The 16,484-nt window shown below is 37.1% G+C and overlaps 1 protein-coding gene across 1 annotated transcript in view; it reads right to left on the minus strand.

Annotated features, from left to right (window-relative positions):
* Usp34 (ubiquitin specific peptidase 34) overlaps positions 1 to 16,484 on the minus strand; it is a 185,071-nt gene that overhangs the window by 14,207 nt on the left and 154,380 nt on the right. The window contains 9 exon segments of the mRNA XM_055628770.1: positions 902 to 1,026; positions 1,143 to 1,247; positions 2,237 to 2,344; positions 3,434 to 3,560; positions 5,209 to 5,287; positions 7,287 to 7,444; positions 9,676 to 10,310; positions 14,148 to 14,295; positions 15,672 to 15,776. Coding sequence (XP_055484745.1) covers positions 902 to 1,026; positions 1,143 to 1,247; positions 2,237 to 2,344; positions 3,434 to 3,560; positions 5,209 to 5,287; positions 7,287 to 7,444; positions 9,676 to 10,310; positions 14,148 to 14,295; positions 15,672 to 15,776 — 1,590 coding nt within the window.

The following is a 16,484-nucleotide window of genomic DNA, read 5'->3' on the forward strand; positions in this document are numbered from 1 at the left end:
TAATTAAATCTTTAACTTCTATAAGAATCTAATTTTAAATTCCAAATTTCTAGTGTTATTAAGATCATAATTGTTCTAGGTTTATTTTCAGTGTGCAAATGCTATCAATTATAATTACCCATCATTTCTATATACTTTAATAGAGTGAAAGTACTGAGGTTTTAGCATGTGACACTTTAGCTCTATAAACATATCATCAAGAAGAATGAGTTATATTTGATTTTTGAAAGATGAGGCTATTTCTGCACGGGTAACTATAATGTTAATTTTTAAAATATTTTTATCACAGGAGAATTGCTCAAATATACTTAAGATCCAAAAGTAGTAGGCAAACGAGAGTGTGAATGAAGGTATGGGTGAAGAAAACTAAAGGGGGAAAAATGTTTTTTAAGAAATATTAAAACTAAGGTAAATTATCTCGTGTTAACACAGCTTGTTTCTATAATTTAGAATTGGCACTATTTTAGAAGAAACATTAGAGAACAGGAACCAGATGATAAATCTATCAACCAGTGACATTATGGGTAGTTAAGAAAAATATGATTATAGGGCCAGTAAAAGAGGTCTTCATTATATGGCCAAACTGAAAACATTTCAAGTACCTAACTTAACTTTCTGTATTTAGATGTAGGACACAGCTACAATTTAGCCTAGTAACAAACTAAGGTTTACTATTAAAGCTGTATTTTTTAGAAGAAGAAAAAAATCTTAACGACTAGTGCTTACTGTTGATTTTGCAACATCAATCAACATTTCAGAGCACTTAAAAGGAAAAAGTCCAAATGAACCTAATATTAGCCTTCATAAAACGTTCACATAATCTAATGGACTCAACTGCCAGGGGGAAATCTCAGATTACCTTGTACTACAGAAATACGATTTTCCTGGCATCCCAACATACCTTACTGGTTTCCACCATTGTGGGCAAGAGGCACATATTGAGTTCAGGGCGCGGAGGCCGAATATTGCTTTTCCCTCCTATTAGCTTGATATTTTCTCGACAAGGGAAATAAGGTCCAAGAGACACTAAGACATTAAAAGTGTACAATAAGAATAAATAGAATAAATAAATCTCCAAGCTTCAGTGTGCAGAATGATTACATGCCAACCACATTCAAGTATTATGCTAAATAAATACGTACTTGGTATATTACTGTGATGGTAAGTACAATGGTTGTGTTGGAGGAAGGGAACCAGAGTATGAAGAAAATCATGGGGACTCAAAAGGACAAGTTCCTTGAGGACATCTGAAAATCAAAACAATTTGAGTATTGTTAATCTAAACACTAGGGTTAGATTTAACCGCTTACTTTTGCACTCATAAATCCTGATGAAGCTGTAGTGTGGTGAGTGCTATAAACTGTTTGTGGTCCTAACAAAGGAAAAGATCATCTGATGTCCAACTCAGGACCAAGAGACATGATAACCACAGCAGAGAGCCATTACTTACAAAAAAAACAAAACAAAACAAACCCACCTATTCTCATTTTCCTTGCTCCCGTGCAGACACAGTCTTGTCAAATAAAAATGTGCCATGATTCTTTATCTTTAGACACTCCACCCCAGCAGCTGGGTCTGAGAGATATCTGATAATCTGCAGTCTACTATTAAAGTTTTATGATAGTGGCTGGGCTGATTCTCACCCACTAAATACACAAGAGTAAACCTCAGGATGGGCAAATAATTGTTTATGTTATTTTGAGAAATTACTAATAGTTAACAGTCTATAATGGTCACTACTTCAAGTAGTTCCTAAGGTAGTAAAAAACTTAACTCTATATTTAAAATGATTCTTTTAATAGCTATACATTATCATTCTATAAATAAGTACCCAGTCACAAAGAATTTAAAGAGTCTATAAATAGATACTGACAAATGTTTTTAAGGCCAAAGACCCAGTGAAGAAACTAACCTTATCCTTTACAATTTGAGTTCCACTTTGTAAATACTGACATAATTCTACCTCTTTCATATGAAATCAGAACATAAGAGTCTTAAGAAAAGTGAGAGCGTTCCCAGATGCTCTGCCCACAAACATGTTAACATTAGCGTGTTAAGACACAGCTGGTTTTTCCTGGGACCTGCCAGTCTGTGTGCTTCACACAGATGAGCACCACTGTTTCCAAATACTATAAATCTAACAACATAATCTACAAAACCAAAACAAAACAAAGCCAAACAAGCACACAAAACCCAGAAAATATTTGTCTATAGTTTTAGTTTTCAAATAACTTACCTATGCAAGCATTTCTTAGTTCTGGAGGGCTATAGGAGTTAAGAAGGGTTAGAAGTTTATGGGCAAATTCAATTCTTTCCTGCCATTGGATTAATGCTTGCTTCACATCTGCAAATATAAAAGCACATGTAAGTGGGCTTTTGCATGGTCACAGTGCCTCATAGTTTTTCTTCTGTTGTGATATGAACACCAAGAGTTTCTAGTTAATTGCATAAAAATCATGTTTGGTGAGAGCTAGGTAACTAATTTCATGAGATTATGAGATCACTATGTTTAACCTGCTCTTTTTGGGGGTGGAGGGAAGGAGAAAAGAGCAAGTCTTGCTATATATAGCCCAGGTTTGCCTGGAACTTTCAATTCTCCCGGGTCACTCTGCTGAGGGTGGGGCTTATAGGTGTGTGTTAAAGTTACATCTTTTCTAAAAAAAAAAAATTCTATTATTGTGTATGTGCATGCATGCACGATGCGGTGTGGGAGAGGACTGGAAGACATTTTACACAAGCTACAGTGCATGTGTAAAAGTCAAAGGACAATTTGTGGAATTGTTTCTCTCCTTCCACGTTTCTGTGGGTTTCAGAAATCAGACTTAATTCATCTGGATTGAGTGGAAAGCACCTTTAGCCATTAACCCATGTCATGTACCTTAACATGCTAGACTACCAAAAGTACTTAGTTTTGTGACAATTATATTCCACTTTTTTTTTAACATGAAGTCATGATCTTCCCCAGATTTGTCTTAAGTGATGAAGGTCAAGGGGATCCTGTCTCAGCTTTTAAAGTTATCAGGACTGCAGGTGGTGTACTTTTACGTGCTTTCTAGATCCATGAAGTTCGGGATGCATGAAAACAGGGACATTCAGAAATATTTCTACACTTGTTTCTACTGAGATTAAAAATGATGTCATCTGAGCTATGAAGGTTACTATGTGTGGGAGCGTTCTCAATCTTCTAAATTTTGACTCCTACACAGCACTTGCCTTTGTTTTCAAGTAAGTATAAATAAAATATATAAGAATATCCCCCTTTACATTATGAGATGATAAAAAGTGCACAACACTAACTAGCACAGGAACCATTAGCATGGAAACTAATAAGACAATTCTTTCGGAGGCCTCTCATTTGAAAACCAACCCCCCGCCCAACTCTATTAAATGACAGCAAAATGGTAAAAAAAAAAAAAAGTAAAAATGAACGAACCTTTCCTCTGAAGATATGGGCGTGTAGCCTTCAAGACCGAGAGGAATATGGACAGCAGCTCTACTAAGTCCCCAGTCACATGGCACGCTGTAGCCTCATGATACATCATATGCAGTGTGTTGAAAGACTACAAGTGATTTAGGAAATAACAATGTAAAAACCCTTAATTTCATTTTTATTTTAGACACAAATGAAATCCTTATCCTCTGAAAGAGGTTTTCAGACTTGGATGCTCTGTGTGTACACATGAACACAGAGCAAACGGCACTTGTTTTCTAAGCTGGATTTCCCAGTTAGCTACTCTGTATGTGTGGGTACGTGTGTGTGCTTGTTGGTGTCATCCCCAACCACTCTGCATGCTTCTTGAAAACACTTTCGTGCAGGCTCATGTGGTGCATGTGCGTAGCCCAGTGTGCCTATGAAGGGTGCAGGACAATCTGCAGAGCGAGGCTTTCTCCTCCCCTTGTCCTTAGTAACCAAACTCAAGGTTGTCAGGGTTGTGGACATCCGCACAGCCCTGCACTGTCTGTTTCTGACAAAGTCTCTCACTGAACCTGGAGCACGGCTAGATGGCAAACTGCCAAGGATCCTCTTGGCCAGGAGCATGCTGCCTGGCTCTTTACGTGGTGTCAGGAATCAGATACTCAGGGTGGCATAAGAGCACTTTACTAAATGAACCATTTCTTTAGACTCCAGTCCTTTTAAAATAGAGGTATAGCCCTTACCTTGAATTGTATTTTATGTAAACATTTTAGTGTCAAGAAATGATTTGTTTAATCATTTAAAAATTTAAAAATTCAATTAAAAAAAATCCATTTTGTTCTAAGCCTTAGAAAGATGCAATAACCAGAAGACTAGGGAGACTAGGTAGCTATTTTAGGTAACTTTTCAGGGTCTATGTTGAAACAGTATGGTAAATTAAAGAGCTGTTAGCCACAGCAAAATATAGCCTGCCTGGAAAGGAGCTCTCAGAATGTGGGGGAACTATGTGAACCTAATTAAATATTTAGCTCTTTTTACCGTAGAAAACAGCATCCTTTCTTTGAACCCCCCCAAGCCACTAAGCTGTCGTTTACACCCTGTTCAAAGCCCTCAGCCAGGCTCTGTGACGTGCAACCCGCGCACTGGCAGGACAAGAACTGCGCCTGTCTGTGAACTGCTGTATTCTTTTGCCTAGGACTGCACTTGGCGGAGAGCGGGCATTTCAACCAGAGCCAACACTTCCTTGCCTCTGGGCTCAGAAAGTCATCCTTCTGAATGTTTCCCACTTAAAACGGCCAAGTCCAAGTTCTTCAACATGCAGTTTCTTATTCTCTTCCTACTCTATAACACTGTTAACTAAAAAAAATATCAACAGTAGCTCTTAATTCATGCAGTACTTTCCAACTGTACAATTTTATCTATCTCTAGCATAAGACTAAACAGTCCTATGTACTTCTGCTGGCTGTAACCATTTCTCGCTTGTGAACTAAGAATCATGGAAAGATGACTGCAGATTTCAGTTGTGGACAGCCAACTGAGTGCCTTCTGTCTGTATTCCACCAAATAAGCATGCTCTTGGGAAATAAGTGTACCCTATAAATCACACAGATTTCATTTTTATCTACTAAGTGCAATAAACACAACTAAATTTAAATTGAGGAGTGATCCATGTAACTAAAACCCTGGAACTTGTGAGACAGTGCAGCTAAAATGCTTTATATACATGTAGCAGAAAGTGTTGGAAGACTGTTCAAATGAGGCACATTCACAGTAAAAGGCAATATAATATTTACCTCAGTCATTAGGATTAACCCTCGATTAAACACCACGAGCAGTCTGTCTTCATCAGACTCTAATAGTATTCTGAAGGCACTAGAAGAATAAAGAAAGTCCAATTTGAACAGACAGAACAATCTGATGGTGACAAAGAAACAGAAGTAAAACTGGCTTAAGCTTTTGGCTTTCCTACCCATATAAAAGGAACCGGCTGTATCTGTTGTTAGTTTTTAATTTTAAAGAGACTTTGTTTTGTAGCTCAAACTAGCCTCTATCTTGTGGCAAGCCTCCTGCTTTGGCTTGCCAACATGAAACTGCAGGCATGTACACTATTTCTCAGCAACAGACGATAGAATAAGCAGCCACAGTCTGAAGGCTCACAATTATTAAGCCATCAGTTGGCACTCAGTTGTGGGACGAGGTAGATTTCCAGATTATGGATGCCCAGCTACTGAAGTTTATACAAAGTTTCCAAAGTTTCCAAAAACAAAACCAAACCAAACCTCTGAAATAAACATTTCTACTTCTCAGTACTCTGGGTATTCTAAAGGACACTCAGACAGAAAAAGGAAATAATAAAAACTTGCCACATACTTTGGAGGAGCATGTGTCTATCAGTGTCTGATCAATACTTCATCCACAATGGCAAGAGGAAGGCATGATGAGAGTGTTTTTAAATTTCAGTGTAACAATGCTGTTTCTTTCTTTTTTTATTTTAAATAGTGAGTTTACAATCTCAACTGTTAGGTTCTATATAACAGTAAACTATACTATATCCAAGAGCATCCATCAGCTTTGGGAGGAAAGGTAACATGGGGGGAGGGGCACACAAACAAGCCTGAAGACAGTAAAAGTAAGTTATAACCACACTGAGTTAATGCTGTGCTCAGAACTCATTTCATTACATAGCAGAGTACTATTGTAGATATTACTGCAATCGTTTTACTTCCACTGGATGCTTCCTTTTTTATTCAACAAGCTGCAAAACTCTAGAACTTTAATCAAAAAAGCTGCAAGCAATAAACCTTTAGCAATAATCTATTCAAGTTGAATGTCAAATATTTAAGAGTTCCTCTAAATAGAACTGGCAAAAGTGCTTCCTTCGTTCTATAGAGTACTGAAGGTTCAAATATAAAGCTTTCTGAAGGAGATAATCTGAAGAATTTTCTCTTGGGTTCATTAATTTAATATTATCATGAAGCTTTCATAAAAGCGCACACAAAAGTGTGTGCTCACTGCAAGACCTATCCTAGTCTTTCTCTCCTCCATGTCTTCTAAGCTCTATAATAAGTTAGGCAAAATTCATTTTTATAGGTAAAGAAAATACAATATAACTTGCAGAAGTTCTTTTCTAAGTCATTCAATCAATTCCACAACTCAAAACAATTTATTGCATAGATGGTTCTTTTTCTTTCTTTCTTTCTTTTTTTTTTTTTTTGCTAATTCCTACGAATAAAGCCAAATAGATCTGAGAAAAATAAGAGATATTAATAAGCAGACTCATCTTAAGATGCAGAAGCTGTCTTGAGAGGTCTCTAGACTGGAACTACCTACCCAAGTGCAAGTCTGGATGAACTGTCACAGACAGGACCTTCAAATCTTCAGATATGATTCCAATAAAAGATACACAAATGTAAAACAAACCAAAAGAAAAAAAAAAAAAACTGTTCAAAGTAGGCAAAATTCCTAAGTACAGAAATATTTCACCAATAACTTCTAAGAATTTGCAAATTGGAAGGAGGGCTGAGGATGTAGCTCAGCTGGTACAGCGCCTGGTAATATTCATGTGGGCCTTGGTTTGATCCTAATACTACATAAATATAGCATAATGGCATGCATCTGTACTCCAAGCACTTGGGAACTGGAGGCAAGTTCAAGGTCACCCTTAGCTACATAGTACACAGTAAAAGGCCAACAAAAAGGCTACATAACACTAAATTTAAAATAATAATAATTTTCTAAAGAACAAGCTTTTAGTTATAAATAATATAAATTATTTCTCTATTAGTGTCAAAAGGAAAGGTTCTATGTTTTCACCTGAAAAACCAACCCCCCCCCCCCCCCAAAAAAAAAATCACAAAGTATCTTTTTTTACCTTATTAAAGTAGTCCAACAAGAGCGGCCATCTAAGCAGCGTAAGTAACAGCTTATGGTTGTTTTCTTAAACTGTTTAATGTCTTCTAATTCTTCTTCTCGCATGTCTGGCCTCTGAGCTATAAACAGCTGCATCAAGTTAAACAGTTCTTCCACAGCCTAAAAAAGGCAAATACGCCAAGTGATGATCTTTCCACATTTTAGTGTCTTGCTTGCTTTGTCTTAAGGATTTTGAACATTTATAATTAAGGATGAATTAATATTGAGACACACCTTTGTACAAATATTTAGAACATCATTCTAGACTAATGTTTAATGATAAAATGTAAAAATAATATTTAGTAAAATCATTAGCTGTGACTTTATAAATTAACTTACTTATATAAACATGAAGTAACAGTTAAATTTTTTTTATCTTTTTTTTTTTTAAGATTTATTTATTTATCATTTATACAATATCCTGCCTGCATGCCAGAAGAAGGCGCCAGACCTCATTATAGATGGTTGTGAGCCACCATGTGGTTGCTGGGAATTGAACTCGGGACCTTTGGAAGAAGAGCCAGCACTCTTACCCTCTGAGCCATCTCTCCAGCCCAACAGTTAAATTTTATAACACAATTTTCATGAAAATTCCTAATAGCTGAGTTATTAAAAAAAAAAAAAAAAAGTTACATCTGACTGATGTCAAGAACAAAAATCAATTCAAGGAGACAGGCATCTTAGCCAAACTCTTAGCACTGGTTTGTGTAATTCTGGGCTAGATATCTTAGTAACTAAGTTAAATATTATTTATGTGAACCATGATGAAAACAAACTGATTGAGAATAAACAGTATCATGATCCCTTCAGCCTATGACACTCTCATCCTTTTTCTTCATTTTCCAGATATAGCTTTGGATTTCTGGTACTGAGTGAACATATAGTGAACATATATTTTTTTCTTACGTTACAAGCACTGGAACTTTCTTTCTGAATTGAAAATTATGCTATTCTCTCTGTAGTAAGAGGTTCTAACCTCACTATACTATCAACAAAGAACAGTTTAACCTAATAAAGGACAGTTTACAACCGCAAGAAACAAAAGTAAAAAGTGCCAAACATAAACAAGCGATAATATTACAGAGGGAAATTTTACTACACAACTTAACAAATATTCTGAAAGGAAAAGAGGATCAGATTAGAAATATATATCCATGTAAGCTCAGATCATCCATCTGAGATAGTGAGAATACTACGACATACTACCACTATAAAATACTGTGCAGGTCACACCTCAGCAAAGCATGCAGACCTTGATAAGGAGCATCTAATCAAAAAATTTAAACTAGCTATATATAACAGCAAATAAATGAATAAATAAGTAAGTAAGTAAGTAAGTAAGTAAGTAAGTAAGTAAGTAAGTAAGTAAGTAAGTAAGTAAATAAGTAAATAAGCCAGCCAGCCAGGCATGGTGGCTCACACCTGTCATCCCAGTAGTTGGGGAAGCAGAGGCAGGCAGATCTCTGTAAGTTCAAAGCCAGCCTGGTCTACAAAGTGAGTCCAGGACATCCAGTGCTACACAGAGAAACCCTGACTAAAAAATAAAAAAATTTAAAATTACTTTTAATTACGTCTATGTGTATGTGTTTCTGTATGCATGTCTATGTGGGTTCCCATGGAGGCCAGGTGTCGGATCCCCTGGAATTGGCATTCCTGTGGACCCACATCTTTAGCCCCTGAACATCTAATTATAAAATAATACTCCCTGAAGTTGTCTTCATCTTTTCAGTAGGTGTACATCAAAGACACATTCACAAAACATAAATTTGGGCTGGCAGTATTTGTTTAGCACAGCTAAGGCCCTGGGTCTGTTCCATAGCATTGCCAAACAAAAGTTTAAACAACACATAAAAAGGTATGTTCCACTATAAACAAAGTAACATCAGCATAAGAGAATACAGTAAATTATTTATAGGTCATACATGGCATTATATGAAGGTATTTAAGAAAGCAAACATTTCAAGTACTTAAGATGGGACTGCAGAAATGGCTCAGAGGTTTGATTCCCAGCATCCATGTGGCAGCTTGCAACCATCTACAACCCCAGTACCAGGTAATTCTACCCCCTCTTCTGATCTCACTGGGCATCAGACTTAGATGTAGTACACAGACAAAACACCCATACACATAAAATAATAATTAAAAAAAAAAAAAAAAAAAAAAGATGTGAAGGGGATGTAGCTTAGTTGCCAAGCACATGCGAAGTATAAACACGAGTCTGGGTTCGATTCCCAGCACCGAAAGACAAAATGGGTGAATGATTATTCTATACTTTGTCACTTCTTAAAGGGGCGAAAAATGTATTGCTAACCAAGCTCAGGAAACATAGTAAAAGTATTAACTGTACTCACTCCAGGGTATTGGCTGGCATGTGGTGTAAGGTTCTTAAAGGCCCACTGGATGTTCTGATGAGAAGCTAGTTGTCGAGTGAATGCAGGTGATTGCTCACAGCAGAGCCTCAGAATGCCGTAGTAGGCAGGCAGCATCCCACGGTTAAAAAGCACCACATCCTGATCATCATGGTCAGCAAGGATGTAATTGAAGGCAATGTTCTTGGTTACCACTGGGTTTTGAACAATAAGGCGGATATTCTCTGGACAGTCAGCACACACATTGTACCAAAATGAAAGCAAAGCCTGTTTATTGTGATTTGTAGCTATTGCTGGCTCAGAAAGTTTAGGCTGGAAAAGGTTCCACAAATCCATGAAATATGTGGAAAACATCAGCTTCTCAGTTTTGGAAATTAAACAGTAAGTCATAAAGCTACAATAGGGCACTAGCTTTGTAGTGCCATGAACAGCAGCATCAACATAAAGTTTGGCTCTTGAGAGCAAACCAAGGAGCACGTTGTAGACCTGGTGTAGGACTACTGTTGTGTCTGCACTGAGTGGAAGGTCACGGGTTGGGATGTGCAAAGACCTTGTTGACCGGAACATCTGGCGAAATGAATTGCTTGGTATAAGGGACACCAGAAGATAAGCTGCAGCTATAAAATGTAAAACAAAACTGTCAGATCTTTGTAAGATTTAAGTAGACTGAAGAGCAGTTATTAAACACAAAACCACTCTTCCCTTTATTAATAAAAATGAATAAAAATTAAGGGACATGACATCTTTTAAATATCCTTCTGATTTACCTTTGGTCCAGAAGAAAGATTCCCACAGGGTTATAGAGGTTACAGAGAACTGCATTTTAAGTGGCAACAATAATCACCATTACAGAAACTGTTTTTCTTTTTTTGGAGACAGACACTCATGCTACTCAAAACTAGCTTTTAACTCCTTATTCTCTTCCTCCATCTCCCAAGCAATGGCTATACAGAACAGGTTTTCAAACCTATTTTGTTCAGTTTTTCCACAATAGAGATTTTTTCCATCTCTTAATTTCTTTTTTTTTTTTTTCTGATAAAAACCAACAAACCAACCAACATTCAGAATAAGAAGGCCTACCAAAAAGCACCTGATACCATTGAGTCATTTAAAGTTTTAGGTCTTGGTTAAGTTAGGTGTCACTTTAAAAAACATCTTAGTAAATTATTTTCCAGTATTTTAAGATAATGCCATATAACATACTTAATTTATGAAGATAAAAATAAAATAAATTTGTGTGTGCCACTGGTATAGTATTAACTTTTGAGATCCCCTTTCCACATTTTTGAGAAAGATAGTGTTGCAACTGTGTAGCCCAGGCTGTTCCAGATCTTCCCATGCTGCTTCCTTATGTCAAGTCCTGGGACTAATGGCACTATTGGCTGCAGAATCTTTTAAAAGTCTTCTAAGGTCAACCTGTTTTTAAGATTACCCCCCACTTTTGGAACTGCTTCTTAATAAAACTGTTTGTTTGCCCTCTCTTCCTTGCCAAAGTCTTCTAAAACTCAAAGAAACACCACAAGCTCATCATTAAGCTTGTTATTAGCTTTCTGCTGCTAGTGACTTACTAGGTGAGGCTACCTGTATAAGCTTAGTGCTGAGCTGGATACCAGGTCGTTTTATAGTATGGAACCCGGAAGAAGTCTACTCCTATGGCGACACAGCAAGTCTTCAACTTTGGGGGGGGGGGATTTTGCTTTTTGAGATAGGGTTTCTCTGGGTAGCCCTGGCTGCCCTGGAACAGCTGACTAGACTGGCCTTGAGCTCAGAGATCCAACTGCCTCCTAAATGCTGGGATTAGAGATATGAACCCACCATACCTGGCTAAAACATATCTAAACACTTTTTAAATTTTTGTTTATTTATGTATTTATATATGAGTGCTCTGTCTACATGTATGCCTACATGCCACAAGAGCACATAAGATACCATTTTAGATGGTTGTGAGCTGCCATGTGGGAGCTGGAAACTGAACTCGGTATGTCTGGGAGAGGTGCTAGTGCCCTGAACTGCCGAGCCATGTCTTTGGCAGACCCTGCAGGGTTTTGTTTTCAGACAGGATCTCACTTACTATGGCGCTTAGGTCAGGCTGGCCTTGAAGCTGAGACACCTGCCTGGCTCTGGTTCCCACATGCTGACCCTGACAGTGCACCCCACCATGCCCTGGCCAAATCCTTAACTATTTTAATACCTGGTGACTCAAGTTTTCTTGTCTCAACATGCAGTTATTTGTTGAAACTGTTTTATAAATTTTCTAAGTCCTTTAGTTTCCATTTATCTTAATTGTTTTTTTAAAATATATTCATATTTTTCAAGTATGTAGACCCTAATATTAAAAGCTGTTTTCTTCTTCAGTTTTCACTACTAATTTTTAAAATGGCACCTAACAATTTCTTTCCTAACTAAAGGCTTTTTGTTTTAAGGTCCACAATTTTGCTTAGTGCTCAACTGGCCCTTTGGGAGAAATGCTTCTGTTCCAGTCACTGAGACTACAGGACAACAAGTACATCTACCACGTGAGGATCCTCACTGAGCAGGTTTAAAAGTAACTTCACTGGACATGCATATTTCTGGATAAATTACTTATAGACAAGTCCTGAAATGGCATTACAAGAATTAGAGGGAAAAGAATTTTTTAAGCGATCTTAACACAAACTGCTATGGCCTTTTATGAGAATAATATTACAGTATTACTATTATGTAAAATAATTCATTTCCACAGTACCATCATGAACATCAGTGTAACATCTGGTTAAAAAACTTCAAAGATTATGGGATTAAATAAAATGTGTACAGGGGAGCAAGAATCCAGACAGAGTACTAGCCAATCCACAGGTGACGTCCACTGAAAGGCCCTCTTCTCAAGCGCACCTTTGATTTCAGACAGGGGATACACAGTCCCTGATAACCCTCAACAAGTCTCTACTACCATTACCATCTACTATTATCATGCTAAATTATTATGACTAAGAAACTAAGAGAGGCAAATTAATATTTCTTCCACATGGTGCTTTTGTTTGTTTCCAGGGTCCTGCCTTGAACAATCACGTTTCCTTAGGCTCATCTTGGATCTGACAGTTTCTCAGACTCTTTTTGTTTTATAATTCTGATAGTTCTGAGAAGTACTCGTCAAACTGGGTTTATCTGATGTTTATGGTGTTTGGCTCAGAATGAGGAAGAAGATCATAGAGACTGCAGCATGTCAGGAGACATTCTGCAAGCGGACCTTTGATATTTACCTTGACCACTTGCCTCACGGTCGCGCTTCCTTACGCTCATAGTACTTCTGACATTGTTCACTTCTACTCTCCAGTGCATCACTAAGCTCCTATCCAAAAAGGAGTTCAGGTCTACCTCTTGGGTACACACCAATTATCAGTAGTCTCCTTCTGGATTTCTTTATCTTTATTTGTTGGAACTGTGTGTTGCCTGCATTTATGTCTGTGCACCGGTTAGTGCCTGGTGCCACCTGAGGCTACAACAGGGCACAGGATCCCTCAGGACTACAGTCACAGGGTTGGGATTGCTGGGAATCAGTACAAACTGTAAATGTCATTTTATACTTTGGATTAGAACACTGAGTATTTTATTATTTGTTACCGAAATTGTTGCGGCTTTAGCCGCTGAGGTTCTCAGTGTTCTGTGTGCCTCTGACACAGCCACATCATTTAGCGTGTTGGTTTTTTTGTTTGTTTTTACTTTAAGGCCCCACCTCATTTTGATTACTCCCTGTTCTAAAATCTTTTTACCAAAAAGCCATGAATCTGTATTTTATTGGAGAACGGTGATTAGAAAATAACATCTGGACACTGGAGGTGCTTATCACTGAATTAGGGTCCTCTGAGTTAGAAACTGCATTTCATTGACTTTGATTTTCATTTGTTTTAGCTATAAAAAAGTAAATACCTTATGTTTACTAACAAGCAACTTCCTGTCTTGTGAAATGCCTTTTTTTTCCTATGTCCACATCTTCTAAGAATTTCTATTCATTCCCCAATGATGTGTACACAAAAGATGTGCATAACTTAATTCTCATAATTATATCAATAATTTCTGTCATAATTACTATTTTATTCTTAGCCTTCTCAAGATTTACTTTTTAAGTTTGTTTGTTTTTTCAAGACAGGGTCTCACTAGGCAGCTCTGGCTGTCCTGGCATCAAGAGTTACTCTACAAATTTTTTTTTTTCTCATCTTTTACTTTCTTCAGTAAAACTTTAAAACACAGGATAAAGTATCATAGATATTCATAGCGTCATGATTTTCAAACAGCAAACACACATCAAAGCCCACGTCTTATGACCCCTCCCAGAGCTTTACATTGTAAACAGTATTTTCATTGGGTTAGGCCTACCCCACCCCGCAACAACCCTAAAAGTCAAACCAACAAGCAATAAAACAAGCCTATAATTTGGAACAATGAATAATTGGCTGAATTTTAAACATTTGACTTACAAGTCCTGACTCTAGGATAATTGTGAGCCAAAAGAAACCGCTCGACCCAATTTTCCATATTCTGGAGGACCCAGCTGTGTGCCAGCTTATTTCGGGGTGTCTGTACTGCCAACCAGTCCAGACACTGAGAAGGATTGTATTCAATAACCTATAAATAAAATGATAAGACAGGGGATAAGGTAAACTGAAGGAGCAATTTATTTTTATTTTCTTTTAGAATATGCGATATGTATTTAGTTAACTTTTTCTTTTTAGATTACATCTGTATATTGTTTTGCCTACATGCATAAGTGTACCACGTGTGTGCCTGTTCCTGAGGAAATTAGAAACAGGTATCAGATCTCATAGACCAGAGTTATTTGAGTTGCTGTAAGCTGCCTCATGGGGGCATGGATGCTGGGAATTGAACCTGGGTTCTCTGTAAGAGCAACAAGTGCTCTTAACTTCTGGGCCATTTCTCCAGCCCATATTTTTTCTTTTACTTTAGAGTCTTTACAGATGTTTTACCCATGTTTTCCTACTATGCTAAAGGCATTTACCTGTAAGGAGGAAAAACTCAGGAAAATTTATTGCTAGTTTACTAAGTTTAAAATAACCCGGGACAAACCAGAGAATCCAATAAAGTTGCTAAGTTTATTAATTTAATTAAACATATCTTGGTTGGTGATATGGCTCAGTGACAGAACATTTGCATAGCATAAACTAAATCCTGAATTTTATACCCAGCATTGACAAGGAGGAAAAAACCCCTTTAATTTTCTAGGGTTTCTCATCTGTCTTTTCCATGCTCTATATCTAAACTCTATGTTCAAACTATTACTGTTATATGAGAATATTCATGAATTGCTGTGAAGATTCTTTTCATGGGAATGGGAATTGTAATAATCTAGAGCAGTGGCTGGCAATCTTTGCACTGTAGGCAGAATTGTGCTGTCATTTTATTTGGACATTCCCAAGCTTAATACTTACTGTCTCATTAATGGCTTTTAGGTTACAAGAGCACAGTTGAATAGTTTCAAAAGGAATGTATAATTTATAAAATCTACAACATTTGGCATTTGTCCCTTTAGAACAAAGGTTTACTTAGACCTGACAAAGAGCTTTTCCAGTCATCACCAAGAAATCTACTTACACACCAATGACTCTGTAAGCAGCGGTTTTTGATGTTTGTTCTACTATGTTTGTCAAATACTAAAACACCTGGTTTATATTTCTAGGGCTTTCTAGTTGCGTTATGGAATTTTTCTTGAGGGTAACTATTGTTAATGACTTTATACTGTCTGAAGCCATTTGGTTCAAGTAAGAAGAAAGAGAAGTATGAGATGATGGTAGCAGTAAATAAAAGCATAATCCATGATAGGGCTGGATGAAACATTTGTATCCTCCACTCAATTTTGTTATGTTTTGTTTCACTCTAAGTAAAATAAGAAAAAAATAGAAAAGAAAAATAAATTGAACAAACAAATGAGCAAAAGAAAATCCCTGGGAAGATTATGACTGGAAACATGTCCTTTAAAGACTTACCTCCCATATCCTCTGCAGAATGTAAGACGCAAAGGGAGGCATTCCTGGAGGCCCACCAGCAAATTCCATTAGCATGGTCAACAATTTAAAGAAAGGATTGGCTGCCTGTAAGACACACACAACTGTGCTGAGGCACACGCTCTTCTGGCCTCAGTCAAATCTGCTGTGGCTCTGGCAGAGCCTGGACAGCTCTCCTGCATATGAACCTGAACTAACTTAAAATGTCAATCAGTTAGAAGGTGCAGGCATGGAAGAGGCCACGCCGGATAAATATTTTCTAGATGGCAGATGTGCTTTTTAAAAAGTAATTCAAGATTTTTGTTTATAAATTAAAAACTAAACGTAAATGTTTACGGTAAAGGTGGTATTTTGACACACACACACACACACACACACACACACAAACACACTACACAATGTAATGGCTAAATACAGATAATTAACTTATGTGTTACCTCACATATTTATCTTGTTTCATAGTAAAAATACTTAAATCTATTTTCAGCATTTTTCACGTACATACTGTAAAAAGCAGTCTCTGGAATGTCCCCTAATAGACAACTTTTTAATAAGTTTTATGAACGAACCCAGCATGTTTTATTGAAAATGTTGTATTGTTTCCTGTAGCAATTTCTGATCCATAAGAAATAATTTACATTGATTTTTAACATGTATTAAAGTAGCTAAATGCTTCTACTTTTATAAAATATGACTTTCTCTTTCTTTTGGGGGAGGAAGAGTTGGGGGAGGGGATTTGACACAGGGTCTCTATATAGCTCTGGCTGTCCCGAAACTCATTTCAAAGACCAGACT

Source organism: Psammomys obesus, unplaced genomic scaffold (genome assembly GCF_907164565.1).
Source record: "Psammomys obesus unplaced genomic scaffold, mPsaObe1.curated_primary_1811, whole genome shotgun sequence".
Lineage (NCBI taxonomy): Eukaryota > Metazoa > Chordata > Mammalia > Rodentia > Muridae > Psammomys > Psammomys obesus.